The following is a 17,212-nucleotide window of genomic DNA, read 5'->3' as shown; positions in this document are numbered from 1 at the left end:
TCTGGAAGGCTGGCCCTTCTGTCATGCGCACGTTCCGAACCTCCTCGTAAAATCATTAGAAATAACCCCGTGAATGCGGGCAGTCACAGAATAAAGTCTCAGCGCATCTGCTGCAGTGACCAGGATCTCCCACCAAACAGCACCCTTCAAATCACTAGAGATTCCTTCTGAAAAGCAAGACCTGGGGCGTGTTCACTTACAAATGCAGGTAACCGTATAACCATGGGGTCTGGGCACGAATCCTGTGCCGTCTGCACACATCTGCCCATCCCGGTCTTGGTGCCCCGGGAACCTCATTTTGGACACCCCCGGACTATCCTTCAACACTGAGCTCAGGGCCCCCGAAGTGTGAGCTCTGATGCTGGACGAGGGCGTGTGGAAAATTAGGAAACACGTGGTCTCCAGATGACAGCATGAAAGAGGCAGGGAGCACAGCAGGTGGACACGGTCTGGACAGTCTCCACACCTGCCCCCAGGCCCTCCGAGGGCACAGGCTCTAATCGCGGGGCCAGCCTTTCCAAACACCAGCCTTCCTGGCCTCCCTTCTCCTCATCAAAACCCAGCTCGATAAAGACAAGGCCAAGGGTCCCCGACTACAGTACCACTTGATTCTGTCCTTCCCATCGTGTATTTTTGACAACTGCCCTTAAACGGAAAGGGAAATAAATGGGTGGCAACTACCTGAGCACAAAGTTTTGGGGAATTCCATGAATCTGGAATAAAGACCAGTATTTCTTTTAGATGGTAGAAGAAAAACAGAGTAAGAGCTGTCACTTAAGGGAAAACAACTCACATCATCACTTCAGACTGAGCAATTTCAAGGTAGAGAAGGAACACACTCATGGGAAGACCCTTGGGGGAAACGCAGTGTCTGCCAGGAATTCCACGAGAACCTGGGGAAACAACACAGGCTAAAATGCTCTCTACTCCGAGCGCCGCAGGCCGGGCATGGCAAAGAAAGTCCTCACAGGGATGGTTCCAGGCGTGTAGAGGTGTCAGGGCTCGAGCACACACGCGGGACCACGGGAGCATGGAAAAGGGGCGCGTGGCCCACCCAGGGATCCAAGGAGGGCGGTCTGGAGGAACACGAAGGTAGGCGCCAGCTTTAAGGTAGATAACAGTTTGCAAATGAGATCACCGAGGTTCAGAGACAGTAAGCTGCCCAAGGTCACACAGCTGGCGAGCGGTGCGGCCAAGACCCGACCCAGGAGCACAGCGTCTGCTCAGAGGCCTGGTGTGCTGCCGCCAAGGCGCATTTCCTTGGAGTCCTGCTCTGCCTTCCCCCGCAGGGGCGTCTTCACCACGATCTCCTCCCCACCGTGACCTTCATGACGAAGGACAGAGACTCCATGGAAATGTCCTGGAGCAGAGCGTCTGGCGTCTGGAATGACATCCTGCCCTCCTCCCAGCGTCAATTCTCTGGAGTTTCCACAGGCTGCATAGAGCAGGGGATCACCCAACCCCAAGCCCAGAGGCTGGGGCTCTGGGGAGGGGAGATGTTAATTTAATACTGGGCTTGGCCACAAGCAACAAAAACGAAGCCAGAAACACTCAGATCATTCACACATCGGTCCCCACAGAGAGGAGGCTGTGGGCCGTGAAGCCCAAGACATTCCCACTGGAGATGCTGTAAAAGGCGGGAGGGCTGGAGTCACTCACTGGTCAGGCCCCAGGCCCCTCTGGTCTCCACCCACTTTCAGCGACCAGGGAAAGCAGGATGTTCCCTCAGGGCCGGGTCCCCATGGAGGCCGTTTTCCCAAAGGGAAGGTGGCACTCAGAGGATGCTCGGCAAGTACCCCAGATTCACCAACTGCCAAAGCGTGCTTAGCATTCCTGGGCCATAAGCTTAAAATGTCATGGGAAATTCAGACAAACAAACACCAACAGAATCAGCGTCCTTGACTCCCTGTCCTGAGCAGAGGGCCATTGGCCAGACTAACCGGATGGTGATGGTAAATTAAGACACTGAAGGAAGTAATGGTGGAGGTGGCCTTGGCAGTGGTTCTGACACCGTGACAGAGGACCCCCACCTGCTGCCCCCGGGTCCCTGCTGTCTCGTCAGCTTCGGAGGAGCCCAGGAGAGCAGAGGTTGCAGAAGGACAGTTTGGAAAGTCAGAGTGAACCAGCAGGGTCAGGCCAAGAGCCCCGGCCTCTCCACGTCACATGCTTTTGATGCGGCAACACACAGGGGCTTCCCAGCTGAAAGTGGGATGAGGGATTTGGGATCATTCCTAGGCTGACTGTTCCCTAAGTCCAGGCAAGCAGATCTCAGGTCACTGGAGGCCAATTCCAGCTCCACAGACCGAAGGGAAACAGCTCCAGGATCTGGGTGGCACCCTAAATAAGAGAAAGGCTCTGAGCCTGAGTGACGGGCCCTGCTCTGGGCCAGTCACTGCCTGTGTGAGCTCCATACATCATCCTCAAGCAAATATTTCCCTCACAGGAGAACCTGCTCTCAGCTGACGGACGAGCGCTGCCAAAGCCCTTGGCAACACGCGTGAAATCACCCTGGGGGAGAGGTCACCCTCCTCATGAGGAGCCTCCGTCCTCACGGGGCTGCGAGGGGGTCCCTGCTGCAGTTCTGCGGCAACACATGGCCACCCCGGGACAGGACCGCTGTCCGGACCAGAAACAGCTGCCTCTGTGGGGCGTTGCCTGCGAGAGGGGCCCTGTGACGTGAGTGGCCCGGCGGCCCCACGGGGAAGAAGCAGCCAACTCTCCCCACCTCACTGCCACTCAAGCTGCCGGCTGAGCTGCCGCTCAGCTGTCCGAGAAGCAGGCGGCCGCTCTGCCCGGGACCCTGTCCCCGCTCCCGTCCGGCGGGACAGTGGGGTCTGGTGTCTGCGGGAGGAGGAGGCCCACCTTGGGGGAAAGGCTCACTGGGGCTGCTTCCACGGCCTTCTCAGAAGGGCCGTGGGACAGCTGGTTTGGGCCTCGGCAGACTCTGCTGGGCCGGCCGCACGCCTGAGGCCTCGCACGGCGATTTCTCCCTCTGGAGGACACCGCACACTTCGCCGGCGCTTTGGTTCTGGAGGCCAAATGAAGGAGTTTCCAAGCACTGCCTCGGTGAGGTGACTCCGGCCCCTGCACGTGGACCCTCTGACAGACTCTTCTGTGGTTTCCTGCTGTCAGGGGGTGGGGTTCACTGCATGTCCCGAGGTCACAGGATAGGAGGGTGTCAGATGCTCCTTTGCTCGGGAAGCAGGTGATGAAGGAACAGGGACGACCGGCTGAGTCAGGACTGTGACGTGGGCTGCACGCCCCGCTGCTGGGCGCTGCCGGCGCTATTGCCACCCAGGGTTCTGATGTCCACAGGCCCTAGGAGACCGGTCCCGGACGGCACCCGGGGCCGTGTGGCTGTGCAGCGAGGGACGGGATCGCTAACTGCCCCTCCACACCCAGCGTCTCCTCGTCATCCGGGGGACCGCGTGCTCACGTGCGGCACAGAGAAAAGCAGGTCACGCGGACGCAAGGGGGAGATACTGAATTACCAAGAGTCGGGCAGTGACCGAGAGGCCAAGGACGGGAAGCGCAACAGGGACAAGTCAGAACTGTCCCAGGAAACCCACCAGGTGGGAGGTGGGAGCCTGCAGCCCGCAGAGTCCCCTCGGGAAGCTGAGGGGCTCGTCCATCGCCACAGCCCTTGGCTCTCCATCTGCAGGATCCCGGGGGACTTTTGCTGTTACGTTAGTTTTCTAACAAGATGTGACTTTTGCTGCTATTAGTACAGCTCCCAAAGGTGTCTTTTTGGCAGGTGGAAATCCTGGCACACGTCACTCTAACTGGCCAAGGCAAAGAGGTCTCTTTTAAGGCACGTACCCAAGTCTCCATTAAAAAAAACACCTTACCAGGGCTTCGTGTAGCTCTCTTGATAACATATCTTTCATGTGTCGAAATATCTCAGAGATGAAACTCGACTTGACCCTTAACAGTCAGCTGGGTCACCCCGCAGAATGGCCACCTCTCTGCTGTCTAAAGCACTGGGGTCTGCTGTGTTTTCTCTTAAATCCCACAGAGCTGAGCTCTAGCTGCAGTTCTGCTGTTCCCACCTGGCCGCCCACATGCACACACCTGTGCACACACGGGAGCCATGGGTGTGGCCGGCAGATCAGGAGGGTCCCTACAGCTCAAGGTAAGGGGCCTGTCCACCAGCCCACTCATGGGGCTAGCCTCTGAAATCTTAATAAGAGGCGGGAAAAGATAAGGGTGGTCCACAGGTCAGCCCAGCCCGGGCCTCTGCCTGCTGCTGCTGGCCCCTCCACACCCCCAGGGCTCTAGCGCACCTTCATCACACCATCCACCTCCTGAGTGCACCCCAAACTGGAGGGTCCGCTGCACAGGGCTCTCCCGGCCTCCTGTGGTTCTGGTGCCATCAATGCAGCAGAGCAAGTGTTCGGTAAAGCGTCTTGAATAAACAATCAAGATGGAAGGTCTCAGCCTGTATCTGAACTACAGCAACACCTCACTATACTTTTAAGGAATTGGCTGGACATAATCTGGTCTCGGTTTCCTCATCTTGACACACAACACTGAGGGCCTCTGCGTGTCTCAAGGAGCTTGATACTGTTCCAGGCCCCAAGAAGAGGCAGGAACACCACCTCTGTGAAGACAGTAGCCGTTCCCTTAGCGCCCGGGACAGAGAAATTCCTTTGAAGATGCCAACGTCCTACAAGACTCCACGGAGGAAGGCTCTGAAAAGACACCATCTCAAACGACCTGATGTCCTAAATGCATGTCCTCGCTTCACCGTGGAGAGCAGCTGAGCTCCAGGGAGCATCTCGCGCACTGGAGGACCAGACCCGTACGAGCACGCGGAGGGGAGAGGTGGGAAGGGAGAGAAGGACCACGAGTCTGCCCACCAGGCACTGCCAGATGATGAGCTTTTCCCAAGATGTGCGTTTAGACTGCACCCCTCCCCTCCGGGGCACTTCAGTCCAGAGTGCATCCCAAGCTGGCTGCGAGGGGCTCTCGGGGGGCCAGCTGCACAGCCCCAGAGCGGGCTTGGCCTCTGAGCCGTGGAAGGTGGGTAGCGAGGCCCTGCCCATAATCCAACGATCAACAGGGACAAACCCACCTCGCGACGAAAGGCCCTCTGCTCTGCGACAGGCTCCTTCCAAAGACAGCATCTCCGCAACGGCCTCCCCTCAGGCACCACAGATCTGTTGTGGGAAAGGAGCCAAGCTCCTCCAGCAATGCCCACAAGCACCACCTGAGGCGCACCTCGGCGGCCCTGTCACACCTGCGCTCTCATCTGTCAGCCGGTCCCTGAGACTTCCAGGCACGGGGGCCTGCACGGCTGGTGCTGGGTGTTCAGAGCCCTCTCCGGCGACCAGCCTGGCACCCACGAAGCACTGTCCCTGCGCTGACTCCAGGCCGGGAGGTGGCTCGGAGCCCCTGGGGGCTTGTGGGGAGCCACACCGTCTCCAGGCCCACGTGTAACCCTACCTCTGCCTAAGAGAAGCTATAATCCTGCACAGTCCTCTGACTCTCACGTGGGTGTTGAAATTCAGCTTAATGTCAACCTATCCAGGACTGCTTTTCTTCCGCTGCTACAGTGAAGAGCCCCCAGGGTGTCGTGGAGTTAGCAGGTGACCTCACAGCCCATCCACGCAGGCTGAGGAACAAGCAAGGCCAAATTTAGCCAAGCCCTGCAGAGATTCAATGCCCACTGTCTCAGGACCAGACACGGCCAGCCCTCCTCACTGTTCTGTTTCCCCAAATCTCTGCTGGCTGGGAACACATCCCAGCAGGCCGTCTGGTCCTAACCCCGCAGGACGCATCGCCCAGTCAGCAGAAATAACCCTAACTCACTCTCACTCTGATTACGCCAGCATTTTCTGGGATCTCCACCAATGATCAGAGTTGATATTCCTGTAATCCTTTTAAATAAACAAGTTTCCACACGTTTTAGCTTATTTGCTCTTGACAACAATCTCATCAAGTAGAGCAGCAGGGAGCCTTTCTTCCATTTTATGATCTTAATAGATGGGGAAACTGAGGCTCAGAGAGATGAATGACCGAAGACAGCAAGGATAACAGGCTGCATCTTCTCTTCAAGATCTGTGCTTGTCCCCTTTAGACCCAGCTCTGCTCTCCGAGGCTGTGGTCACCTCAGAAGATGAGCACATTCTGGGGCGCAGGGCGATTCACTGTGGTTCAGGAAAATGGACTCTGTTCTAAAACATTTCCTCGGTGTCTGACAGCACACACAGTACCGGCACGGCTGCTGACGTGTACACCGCATCACGTGCTGGGAGGCGTGTGCCCACAACCTAACAGGGGCGGGCAGGCCACTGCTGTCCAGTGTGGTCTGTATCACTTTCTTTGTCCTCACGCACTCTCTTCCCTGGTCTCCTACGGGAACAATCAAATGGAGGCTAATTTTACATTTAGGGCCTGTCCTTACTTCTCTTGACTTTAGTCTAGGATGGTGGTGGTCAACCAGGTGATCTTTTCCTCTGGGGTCACCTGGCAATGTCACAGCCTGGGAAGGGGGGGTGTCCTGAGATCCAGTGGGAAGAGGCCAGGGATACTGCAAACAGCCAACAACGCACAACAAAGAACTATCCGTCCAAACGTCAATAGTGCTGAGCCCGAGAGCCCTGCCTGGAAATCACAGCAGACTATCTCCCACCTCTCACTGATCAGGCCAACCGGCACACCAGATGTTGGACCGCGGCCCAATGGACAAAGTCATTAGGACAGAGCAGTGATGCTGCCACCAGAGTGAGGCATCCTGAACCTTAGAGGGCAGCGCATGGAGGGCCTGTCGGGAAGGGCCGTGTGGGGCACACAATCCCTGTGCCGGGCAGACATGCCCCGCCCTTCACTGTCCTTCAGTACAGAGGAGTCTCTCTCTCACGGAGATGCTGTCTGTCCCACCGTCCCCCGTCCACCCGCCCAGCCCTCCGGCGTGGGGCCTGGGGACAGAGGCCAGGTGCTAGAGGCTGACAGGTACGTCAGAAGGCCTGCTCACTAAATCCAGGGAGAAAAGCAGACGTGGAAACACGATGAGGAAAAACACTGCTTCTTTCTCCGTGTCCCCAACTCTCTTCTTTTTCCATTTTCCAAAAACATCCTCTACGAGCTCGCAGGGCCCGTCATTACACACCTGCCCGAGGCTGGGCCTGGACATGCTCAGGCCTCCCGAGCTGCTTCTGTGCCCAACCCAAGTTGATCCAACACGGCAGAACCCAAAATGCTCACTGCAATGACATGCACGCTTAGCCTGGATTTAAGCGTCATTTTACGTGAGTGGAGTCTGGAGTGGCCCAACCTCCGACAGGTAAGAATGTCCGTGTTTAACTCCTGTCATGGGTGATTCTGCTCAAAGTGTCAGGACAGAAAGAGGCAGACCCTCATCTCTCCCTCTCCTCTGCCAACCCCACCCAGGGCCAGGCCAGGCAACTACTGTGAATGGCAGCTGTAAAGCATCAGTAGTAAGAGAAGGAAACCGTCAGCTCCACCACCCCCGGGGCCTCTTAGAGAAGTGTGATAAAACGCGAGCGTAGAGGAGAAATAAGCAACAGGCATACAAGTCAGAAGTAGCTAGACTGTTGCCCGAGAGCAGCACTGAACATCATCCCGGAGCACAAGCCCGGCTCCTCCAGACTGACAGGGAGGTTCCGTGTGGAGGGACATCTTAATAGCATGACTTTAGGCTTGGTATCGTTTGAACTGATCAAAGAGTGCTGATACAGAGAAAATGAAAAGCAGTCGATTCAACATCATTATTCTCCTCCTCCGTCTCTTCTGATCTCCCCCTTCACATACCAGTGATGAAACCCTTTGCTCTGGAATCTACCCTCTTTGCAAAGGCACATTCCCAGCCCTGGGGTTGCCGCTAAAAATCTGGGGACACGTATTTCCTGGAAATAACCAAATGCACATTCACAGATGACACGGGCGTTCGTGCATGTTTTTAGAAAGTCATCTTGGTGGAGCCGACACGCAGCTCTCTTCCCGCTGCCCCGTGCGGAGAAGCTGAGGCTGGAGGACACGGGAGTGGAGGGGGCGGCACTGTGCACGTCCTGTACCGACTCCACCCGGCTCTGCCTGGGTCAGTCACGGGGCCTCGATCCAGTCTGCAAAATGCTACCTTCCTCACAGCCTACGGTGTGATTAGATGAGGGATGCGTATACAGAAGGCGTCTGGACAGTGCCTGGCACACAGTAAGTGCTGCACACTAGCTGTACCCCATTACGCGTCTTCCTGAATTGTACGCGTCTTCCTGAATTGTTCTCTATGAGTTCGTGTGACATCAGCCCAAGGGCAGATTCACCAGTATAAACACTCGGGGGAGACTGACAGCAGTGAGCACACTTCAAGTTTCACTCTCTTTTTTTATCTGAGGGAGACTCCAACAGAAGCGGGGGCTCTCCCGGTTGTAAACACGATGGCCCCTCGGCGTGGTATTTGCAGTCGCCTGGAGCACGGCTGTTGGCTCTCAGCAGCCCCCGAGGGCAGCAAGACTCTGGCCCTTCCCGCACGCAGGCAGCTGGCCAATCTCCGTCACCCCAGGGCCCAGAGCCTCCACTGGGGCTGCCTTCCCAGCACCCGGATCCCTGTGTTCCTGGGCCTCCAGCAATGCTGATGCCCCACTGAAGGCAGGCAGGGAACTGGTTTAGAGTAATTCACAGGAGACAGAACCTAGGGCAGAGCCTTCTCTTCTAGAGGAAGAACGTACTGACCCAGATAAGTCTGCTGGTGGCAAATGGTGGGAGGGAAATTTTACAGCTGGTCTTCTCCAGCCTGGTCTTTCTAGATTCTGACTCAGTTCTAGAAAACAGGGGAACAAGAATAAACAGGCTACTATAACCCTATTGTAACAACATCAGCTGTTCTCCGTCGGCACCAGGTTGAGCTCAGGCGCCTTACAGACTCTCCGCCCTCAGGTCCCTAGTCACACTTTTCTTTGGGTCTGGTCTCTGAGCAGCCAGCCGCAAGGCACCAGGAGGATGACAGTCTCAGGAAGTCACCTCCACTGATGCCTGGCTTTATTACCCTGGAAGAACACGAGAACTGAACGAAAGAATGTTTATTTAGGCCTCTGCACTGAAACAGCCCCGATTTCGTTGTGTGTTTGAGGCCCAGGTCCTTCCGGAGCCCCGACCCCCGCCTGGCAGCACAGGTCTGCAGGGGCCCCCAGTAGGGCCGAGCTTTCTTGGGGAGTCAGCTGTGATGGAGGCCCAGTCACACCGGGACCCGGGGCGCAGGAACCGCAGAGAAGCAAGCAGGTGCCTGGATTGCAGGGCCCGAGCTCTTCCGGTAACCGGGGCCCCTTAACACAAAATAACCACCAAAGACCTACAATTTCAGGCAAGGACACTATGAAACAACAGCGACACAGTGGAAATAACCCTGACATTTTACCAAAGTACAGAATAGGAACTCATACCAGGGACAGTTTCATACGACTAATGCACAGTCACAGCAAGCTGGTGAGTACAGATATAGAGGTAAAGAACACGTAAGAGGCAAAAGAAATTCTGACTCAACTTTAAGGATTTTTCTAGCAATCACTAGCATGGCCCCAGGAGTCTGTTCTTAGTAGGCAGAGCTAGGGCCCCGGACCCCCTTCTGCCGGAAGGTATCCCCAAACTGCCCTTTATGCCAACGCCCCTCTGTGAGTGATGGGGGGCAGTCTAACCTCACCTGTGGACACCATCAAGGGCGAGGTCAGGTTTGCCTGGCTCGGGTGTAGGGGCGACTCAACCTCTCACCCACTGCCCTTCTTGGAGCAAAGCCTCGCTGACCCCAGAGCAGCTGTGGAGCGAGAGGCGTTACCCCAGCGCGCACACCTCCTCCCCGCAGGCCCTCAGGACGGATCTACTCAACGGCACTTGCTGGATGCTTGGCTGGACTGAGGTGCCAGGTAAGGCCCGGTTTTGGAGTCTTGGTGAGGTTGTAGAGCTCTGTGAAAGGGCCTGGCGTTTGGGGAGGAGTCTTCCTGAAGCTGTCTGCTGGCTATCACACCCCAGCAAGGCCCGAGCGGGGGCTTGTCTTCAGTGGGTCCCTCAGGGGACAGGACGGGAACAGAGGGCAGCCCATTCTCACTGCTTCCTGCGCCCCGTCGCACGCAGGAGCCCTCCTGGGCAGTGTCCCAGTGAGGGAAGGGCCAGGGAACCGATGAGAAAAAAAGAGAATGGGCTTCAAGTTTCAGAAAGAAACTCGACCCAAAGGGAGCTCTCCAGGGTCTTCAGCCCGACTCCTTTTTCTCCCAGCCTTCTGCAGGGCCCAGGACAGACCAGACTGACTGATTTCAGAGAAGGGGGAGGGTGGCGAGCAGGCCGGGAGAGGCAGGTGCTCTCCATGCCGGGACCAACTCCCAACCCAGTGATGGTGCTGTGGCCGCGCAGGGACCCAAGGGGGCCGCCGGGTGGAGGGGAGGCCAGGAGGCCGCCTCACATCAGGCCGCCATCACCTAGAGCACGGTGGGCGCAGACTGGCGCTGAGCACCCCCCTCCGATGTGCCCTCTCCTGGCCCCATTCAGCACCCAAACGGCTGTGCCCCTGTGGTCGGCGGGCCAGCCGGCACCAGAGGCCCCGCTGCCAAGGTCACAGTGTGTGTGTGAGAAGGGGGCTCAGCTCTCCAGGCTCGAGCAGCCAAGCAGAACTGGACCCCCTGCCTGTGTGTCCAGGTCACAGAAACAGACAGAGCTGGGAGGACAGAGCTGGGAGGACAGAGCAAGGACCGTCCCTGACGCCAGGCAAAAGCCTCAAGGCAGCGAAGAGGCGCCCAAGCGCTCCGGTCCCCACGGTACCAGCTAGTCGGAAAGAGGAGGGCACGGCCTGGGCTCAGGCAGAGGCAGGCTCCACGGAGAGCTTTCTCCTTCACCTGCTCCCGCCTCAGGGCCCTCATGCCGGATGATGGAATGGGGGACACAGGTGGCATCTTCCTCCAAGCAAGGAAGCAAAATGTCTTCCACCATGCCCCCCTCAAACAGGGGCCCTTCCACTAATGGGAACCTGTATTTTAGGTATAAACACCCTGTTTCCCCATTTTAATACACCTACGTTCTCTCCCGAGCCCAGCCCCGGAGTGAGAATCCTGAGGTACCGTGGTTTCACGCCCACTCCTGAGACCTGCTGGAGCGACCCCTCCCCACCCTCCAATCAGGAAAAAGGGAGGAAAAGAAATACTCAGAAACCTGAAGATTGTTTGGAATTTATTCTCTTAAATAAGAACGGTAACACTTGTTAAAAAAAATTAAAAGCACAACACCTTAGTTTCACAATAACGGAAAAACAAAGTTACACAATTAAATAAAAACAACTCACAAAGAAACACACCAAAACGCACAACAGCACAGGTTAGAGACGAAGGCAAAGGCGAGGCTTCACGGCAGGAAGGCCGGAGACGGACAGGTGCACCGTCCCTGGCACAGCTCTGGCCTCTGTACCACTCCTGGGGACCCGCCTGCTGCCTGCCCCCGCCCTCTACCCCAAGCTTAACAGATCAGGAAAAGTGGGTGCAGAACCCCTTAACTCACTGGCCAGGCCTTGAAGGCCATGCTGAGGCCCCTTTCAGGAGAGACTAAGGATTCCACTGTCCTACAGACACACTGAACACCAAGAGACAGCAGGGAGCTGTGCTAACAGACCCGCGCCTGGAAGTGAAGCGGTCCCGTGGGGTTCCTGAGCGAGAGCCCTGCTCCCCTGCTTTGTCTAAGTCAGCTTTCTGGGGTGGGGAGTGTGCACTGCTCATGTCCGGGGGCACTTGCCCCCACGGTCCCCACCTCCCCGGGAACACTAAGCCAGGTCAGTGGCATGGTCCCCGGTGTAAGCCAGAGCCCAGGGACAAGAAGCTTGGGGAAGCTTCACTAGTATTGTTATCACCACTTAGGGCACAACATATAAACGTGTACTTGTAGATATGAAACTAAGCCAGCGCAAACACATGTGCGTATATATATGTGTTCACACATCACCGTCTACTTGGACCCTTGGGGTGGGGTTGGAGAGTGAAGCTGGATTCGGAATTCTCTTTGCTTTTCTAAATAGGTTTTCCAGAAATGCCTATAAGGGAAGAGGGCTTGGGAAGCAGTGGGAAGATCCTCCTGACGGCAGGAACCCAGGATTGTACCGCGCGTGGCTATTCTAGCTGGTGTGGGAAATGCCTGCGTTTCCTAATGGCTCATTCAGCATCCAGACTATGGAACCCAAGGGTGACCGTGCAGGTGTGTCTGGGGACGCGGCATGCGGCAGCCACAGCGAGGCAGCCTTTTATGTTAAGATCATCTTTCCGTAAGACGACAGACAATGAAGCCTTTCTCCCATCCCATGTCTGTCACCTGTACTGGAAGCAAAGCTCTTCTGTTCCCTGTGATACCCCATGCCTGTACGCTTCAGTTCTGGTTACCCACTATGTGAGGTGCAAAGGGGATTCCTCTGGATGAAAAAAGGATCTAAAAACCTTCAACTGAGGGTCTTGTATTCAAGGGCACAACATCCCACTGGGGGTTTTCTTTCTCTGCCTGTTGTTATCCAAATGTTTCCTAAAGTCAGGGCAGGTACTATGAGGCCAGGGTAAGAAAATCTGTGCCAGGTCCACTGACCTGCAGCACTAAGTATAAGAAGCTTGGAAACAAAGCACTTACTGATTTTGAGAACAGCAAAGAGAGTTTCTACATTAAAAGCACATTACAAACAAAGATGCTAAATCAGGCAGCAGCTGCGGGCCAGGGGGCCAGAGACAGATGACGCCGGACCAGGTTCTAACTCGCGGGTTGTGTTTGCTTTTTTGGCAACAGCAGTCGTTTTGGTGTAAGAGAAGAACATAAGGGAAGAGAGGGAAATGCCACAAGCTAAAGGGGGGCACAGAGCCGTGCCAGCCACAGTCACGTCTCCTCCAGACGACCTCCTGGGGGACGTGGATCTGGGGCGTGAACCGTGCTCCACGTATTACTCACTCTGCTCAGAGTGCAGCCCAGGGGACGTGCCCAGAACCAGCCTGACCACAGCCGTCCACAACACACTTCCTGAAGCCCCGAAACACCTGAGTTCTTCTGAAGCTTTTCAAAAGGAAGTTCTAGTTAACCAATCAAAGCTTTGGTTTGGGATTTAAAGAAGGGAATCCTTATTAAAGGAGAAAAAGAAACCAATTTCCTGCCAGCTAGAACATACACCCACGACCCTGCTCCTGTTCTACGAAGGGGAAGTGCTGGTGCTCCACGGCATGTCCACTTGGAACCGCGCTCTCAGAAAGCTCGGGCCTCCAGAGGCAGGGACTCACTGGACCCCAGCGGCCCCGGGTGCTGGCCTTGCCACTGCCCACAGGACACCTCCAACTGGGCTTCACATCCTGAACCCCTCACGCTGTGACAGGCGCATCACCTTCAGAATCAAGAAGGTCCTCAGGACTTTGATTCTGTCACCACAACCCCAGCTCTCATCTTCTCTCCCTGCTTCACAGAGTGGTCCTCTTCTCTATGGAACACTTAATTCTCCACAACTGCTAAAAACCCGAAGCCCACTATGCTTTCAAAGCAGGCAGGCAGAGACGGCAAACTGAACTGGACAGAGTGCACGACCTTGGCTCAGGAACGGCCTGACCTCCACTGGCTTCGCTCTTCAGATGCCCACAAAGAGAGCCGAACATTTTAGTTGTTTGCTGAGCACCCAGGTGGTTCCCACCTGCTCAAAGGCACACGCCCTGTCTCTACCGGCTCCCCTGTTGCAAGGGCCATCAGCACTTCTTGAAAAAGACAGATTATAAAGGGGCTCAAGGGGTACCAAGTCATTTGTAGCTTAAACATGGCTATAAAATATTGGTCCAATCTGCAGGGCACTTAAAAACTTGCCTAGATTTTATCAGGACACACATAGCAGCAGAAGCTGAGTTCACCTAAACTCCAGTCACTGCACCCAGGGGCACTGCCCAGCGTCTGGGACACCCTCCTGCCCCAGATCAACACCACGGGGCCTGCGTTAGTTCCGGAGCACGGGCGAAGGAGCAACTCTGCTAACCTCCCATTTGAAGGCTCAGTGGATAACTTTTCTCTTCTCCCATTTTGGAAATTCCACTACCAACTCCCTCTCCATAGTTTCTGGCCTTAGCTGATAATCTTTAGTTTTCAATATGGTGATTTCTGTGAGTTTGTAAACGGCTGCTTGAGACCTATTTGCTCTGAAGGGAAGAAACTTGTGACAGGTGAAAACAGGGCCCTGACGACTTCCTCTCCGACTGGCTACAGTGACCGTGGGCTATGACGTGTCGGGGCTGCGCAGGGCATCAGGACCACCCACATCTGTGGAACTGTGGACACATGTCACAGGCTGGTTTGGCAGGGAGTGGGGAGAGGTGATTTTAAGGAAAAACCACAATTCTTCACAAGAAGTCCGGTGCCCATGAGCCCTTCCTTCTCCTGACCTTCGAGACCAGAACAAATGTGTTTTTAGATGTGGGGTGGTGGCACTCACCTCCTGACACAGGAAGAGGTTAGTGAAAGTGGGACCAATCAGGGCCTGATCCTCGTTAGGAGTTCAAATGCCCCAAAATGACCAGGACAGGGCATGTCCCTCAGGGGTTACAGGTGAGGTGGGGCAGCAGTGGCAGCTCACCTAGACACCTGAGCAGGGAAGAGGATGGAGGATGTCCAGTTCAGGTGGACACACATTCAGACCTTGGGGCCTTTTCACAATTCCACGCTCTATCCAAGGAGCCCACAGCGAGGGACTACAGGAAGGCCCCACTGCCCTGGGTCATCACTTGGGTCAGTGCTAAAAGCAGCCTGTTTTGAACTCCTGTTCCCTAGACAGGGCCTGGGCCAATCCCCCAAGGTATCTGATGGATGTGGGCAGGTCCCAGGACTCCAGCAATAAAAATTTGAGATTCTGAATAGACAGTTCCGAAGCCTGGGTGACGCCGCTCACCAGACGGCACCCCTACTGGCTCACGGTCGGCCAGTGAAACTCCCCTCTGATTTGTACCAGCACCTCCGACAGGCCATAGAGAAAGGGGACTCCGAATGCAAGCAGCTGGCACATGAAAAAGGAGTCCAGAGGGTTTTGGGCCACCTGATGCCCAATTGAAGAAATGTTGCTTTGGAGGTGCTGGCTCATCCCCTTGGCCTTGTCACAGAGGCCGAGAGAGTGACGCGCCACCCAGCCAAACAAGGAAGTGAGGCTACCTGGAGTTCTCTCGGCAGGGCTGGCACTGGTGCTGGGCTGTCCGTTGGTGTCTGCAGCAGGGCTGTCCTGCAGGGGTCCCCTGGCCTCCTAGGAAAGTCCACAAGAAGAGGAAGAGTGACTGAGTGAAGCACCCACATCTCAGGAGACAATGACGCCTGGCTGCTGGTCTGCTGCCCTCACCAGGAAACCCAGAGGTGCACCAGGGCACACTTCACGCGGGAGTCGCAGGCACCTCACGTCCCTTCCCCCACAGGCTCTCTGCAGTCCGCAGAGGCCCTCCTGGGAGCATCAGTCAACTGCACGCCCACAGGGCAACACCACAGAGCGGAGAGAACACAGCTCACTTGGAAAGACAGATGCGGGAGCTGATCACACTCACTTTTTTTTTTTTTTTTGTAAAAAGAAGGTTCTTAGATAAGTAATTCCCAGAATATAGAAAGTTCAAGGAATTGGCTGCAGAGCATTTATTTCTAGCCAAGTCCTTTTCCGGTGTCCTCCTCTCAGGAAGGGCGAGATTTTCAAAGGCAAAAGGCTTTTTTTACACAGTAAGCAGAAGACAAGGTCCGACATGGTCTTCCAAATCCAACTCAGGTGGTGCTGGAACATCACCTTACTGAAACCCAACATTAGATTAGGCTTGAAAAGATGCTCCCTACCCATATCGGACTGTGACCATCTCTCAGGCCCTCCCACTCATAGGAAAGGCAATGCAGTGGCCATTCAGGGCCTGCTGGCCACACCCTGACCTGTCACCACACTGAAACAGCACCTGCTGCCCCCCCGCCCCCTGCGGCCGATCAACATTACCTTTCCAGACAGAGGGGCCACTGCTGGTCTCTTCCTCTGTACAGGCCCGGACAGCCGGTAACAGTAGTGTGGTTTGCAGTAGAATTTACCTGCAGGCAGCAAGGGGCAGGGGAAGAGGGTGAGCAAGTCTCTGAGATTCCCAGCTTGACCCCTGGTCTTGGCACGGTCGTCCGCTCGCCCCGGCACCGGCCTTCCCCAGGCCCAGGCTTCTTGTCCAGGGAGGCCAGGCCCTCCTCTCCCCTGTGCCCGGATGTGTGGAGGCCACGGAGCCATCACCCAATCAGGGCTTGGAGCAAAGACCGAAGCCTGCACGGCAGGGCCCGCAAACAAAGTGGCAGTGTGTGCAGAACAAAGATGTGGTCACATGAAGAGCCAGAGGAGCATTTCTGGGGAAACCAAGAATGAACACAAGCGGTGGTGGCCTGAAGGCTGCCGGGGGTGGGGCGGCACCGAACATGAGCCCGCTGGGGCCCTCCTGCCGCCCTTCTGCAAGCACCCGCGAGCCAGCGCCACCCACAGTGGGTCAGGACCAGCATTAAAAACAACGCAAAACAAACCAAAAATCCTACAGTGCACTGTGACTAAAACAAAACAGAATAAAGCCTAATAAAAAGCATCAGCATGCACTGTGGCATCCTCAGAGTCAAGGATTATCTCTTACAGCTCAGCTGTGCCCACCTGGGTTTTCTGGGTCCTAGTGTAACATGTATGTCCTATTGTGGACATGATCAAAAGTTTGAAAACCACCAACCTTGGCTTTTCCCACGAGGCTGGTAGTGGGATTCAGTCACTGAGGGTTGTTTTTTCCCGACTCTTTCTTTCCCCCCACTTACAGCCAAGGCTTTCGAAAATTAAAGGACAGACCCTATTACAGAAACTGTTGAAACAGGAGTAATTCCACTCATCCTTCTCATCTGGAGAGAGTGGCTCCTTTGACAAATGAACTTTGCTATTCCCAAAGTTAAAGTAAGAGGACCTAACCAGAAATACAATAGATCAATGAACCTGATTTTTTTTTTGAAAAGATAAACAAAAGTAACAAACCTTTATGAGACTAATTCAGAAAAACAGAGAGAAGACTCAAATAAATAAAATCAGAAATGAACAAAGACATTACAACTGATACCACAGAAACACAGAGGATCGTAAGAAACTGCAAAAACAATTATATGCCAAAAAGCTGGATAATCTAGTAGAAATGAATAAATTCCTAGAAACATACAAACCTATTAAATCTGAGTCTCATGAAGAAACAGAAAATCTGAACAGACC

General features: G+C 55.2%; 1 protein-coding gene across 17 annotated transcripts in view; it reads right to left on the bottom strand.

The window, feature by feature from the left end:
- The window catches only part of MICAL3 (microtubule associated monooxygenase, calponin and LIM domain containing 3), a 174,059-nt gene that overhangs the window by 43,080 nt on the left and 113,767 nt on the right, over nucleotides 1-17,212 (bottom strand). For all 17 annotated transcript variants that reach the window (XM_089920079.1, XM_089920082.1, XM_089920081.1 and 14 more), the window contains 2 exons: nucleotides 15,941-16,029; nucleotides 15,133-15,220 (listed from right to left, as the gene is read on the bottom strand). In XM_089920079.1, coding sequence (XP_089776205.1) covers nucleotides 15,133-15,220; nucleotides 15,941-16,029 — 177 coding nt within the window. The remainder of the gene's footprint in view (nucleotides 1-15,132; nucleotides 15,221-15,940; nucleotides 16,030-17,212) is intronic.

Source organism: Delphinapterus leucas, chromosome 11, assembly GCF_059928025.1.
Source record: "Delphinapterus leucas isolate spDelLeu-1000000601 "Yukka" chromosome 11, BTC_Dleu_Yukka2, whole genome shotgun sequence".
Classification (NCBI taxonomy): Eukaryota; Metazoa; Chordata; class Mammalia; order Artiodactyla; family Monodontidae; genus Delphinapterus; species Delphinapterus leucas.
Note: the sequence above shows the minus strand (reverse complement) of the source record. Positions and strands in the feature narration are given on the sequence as shown.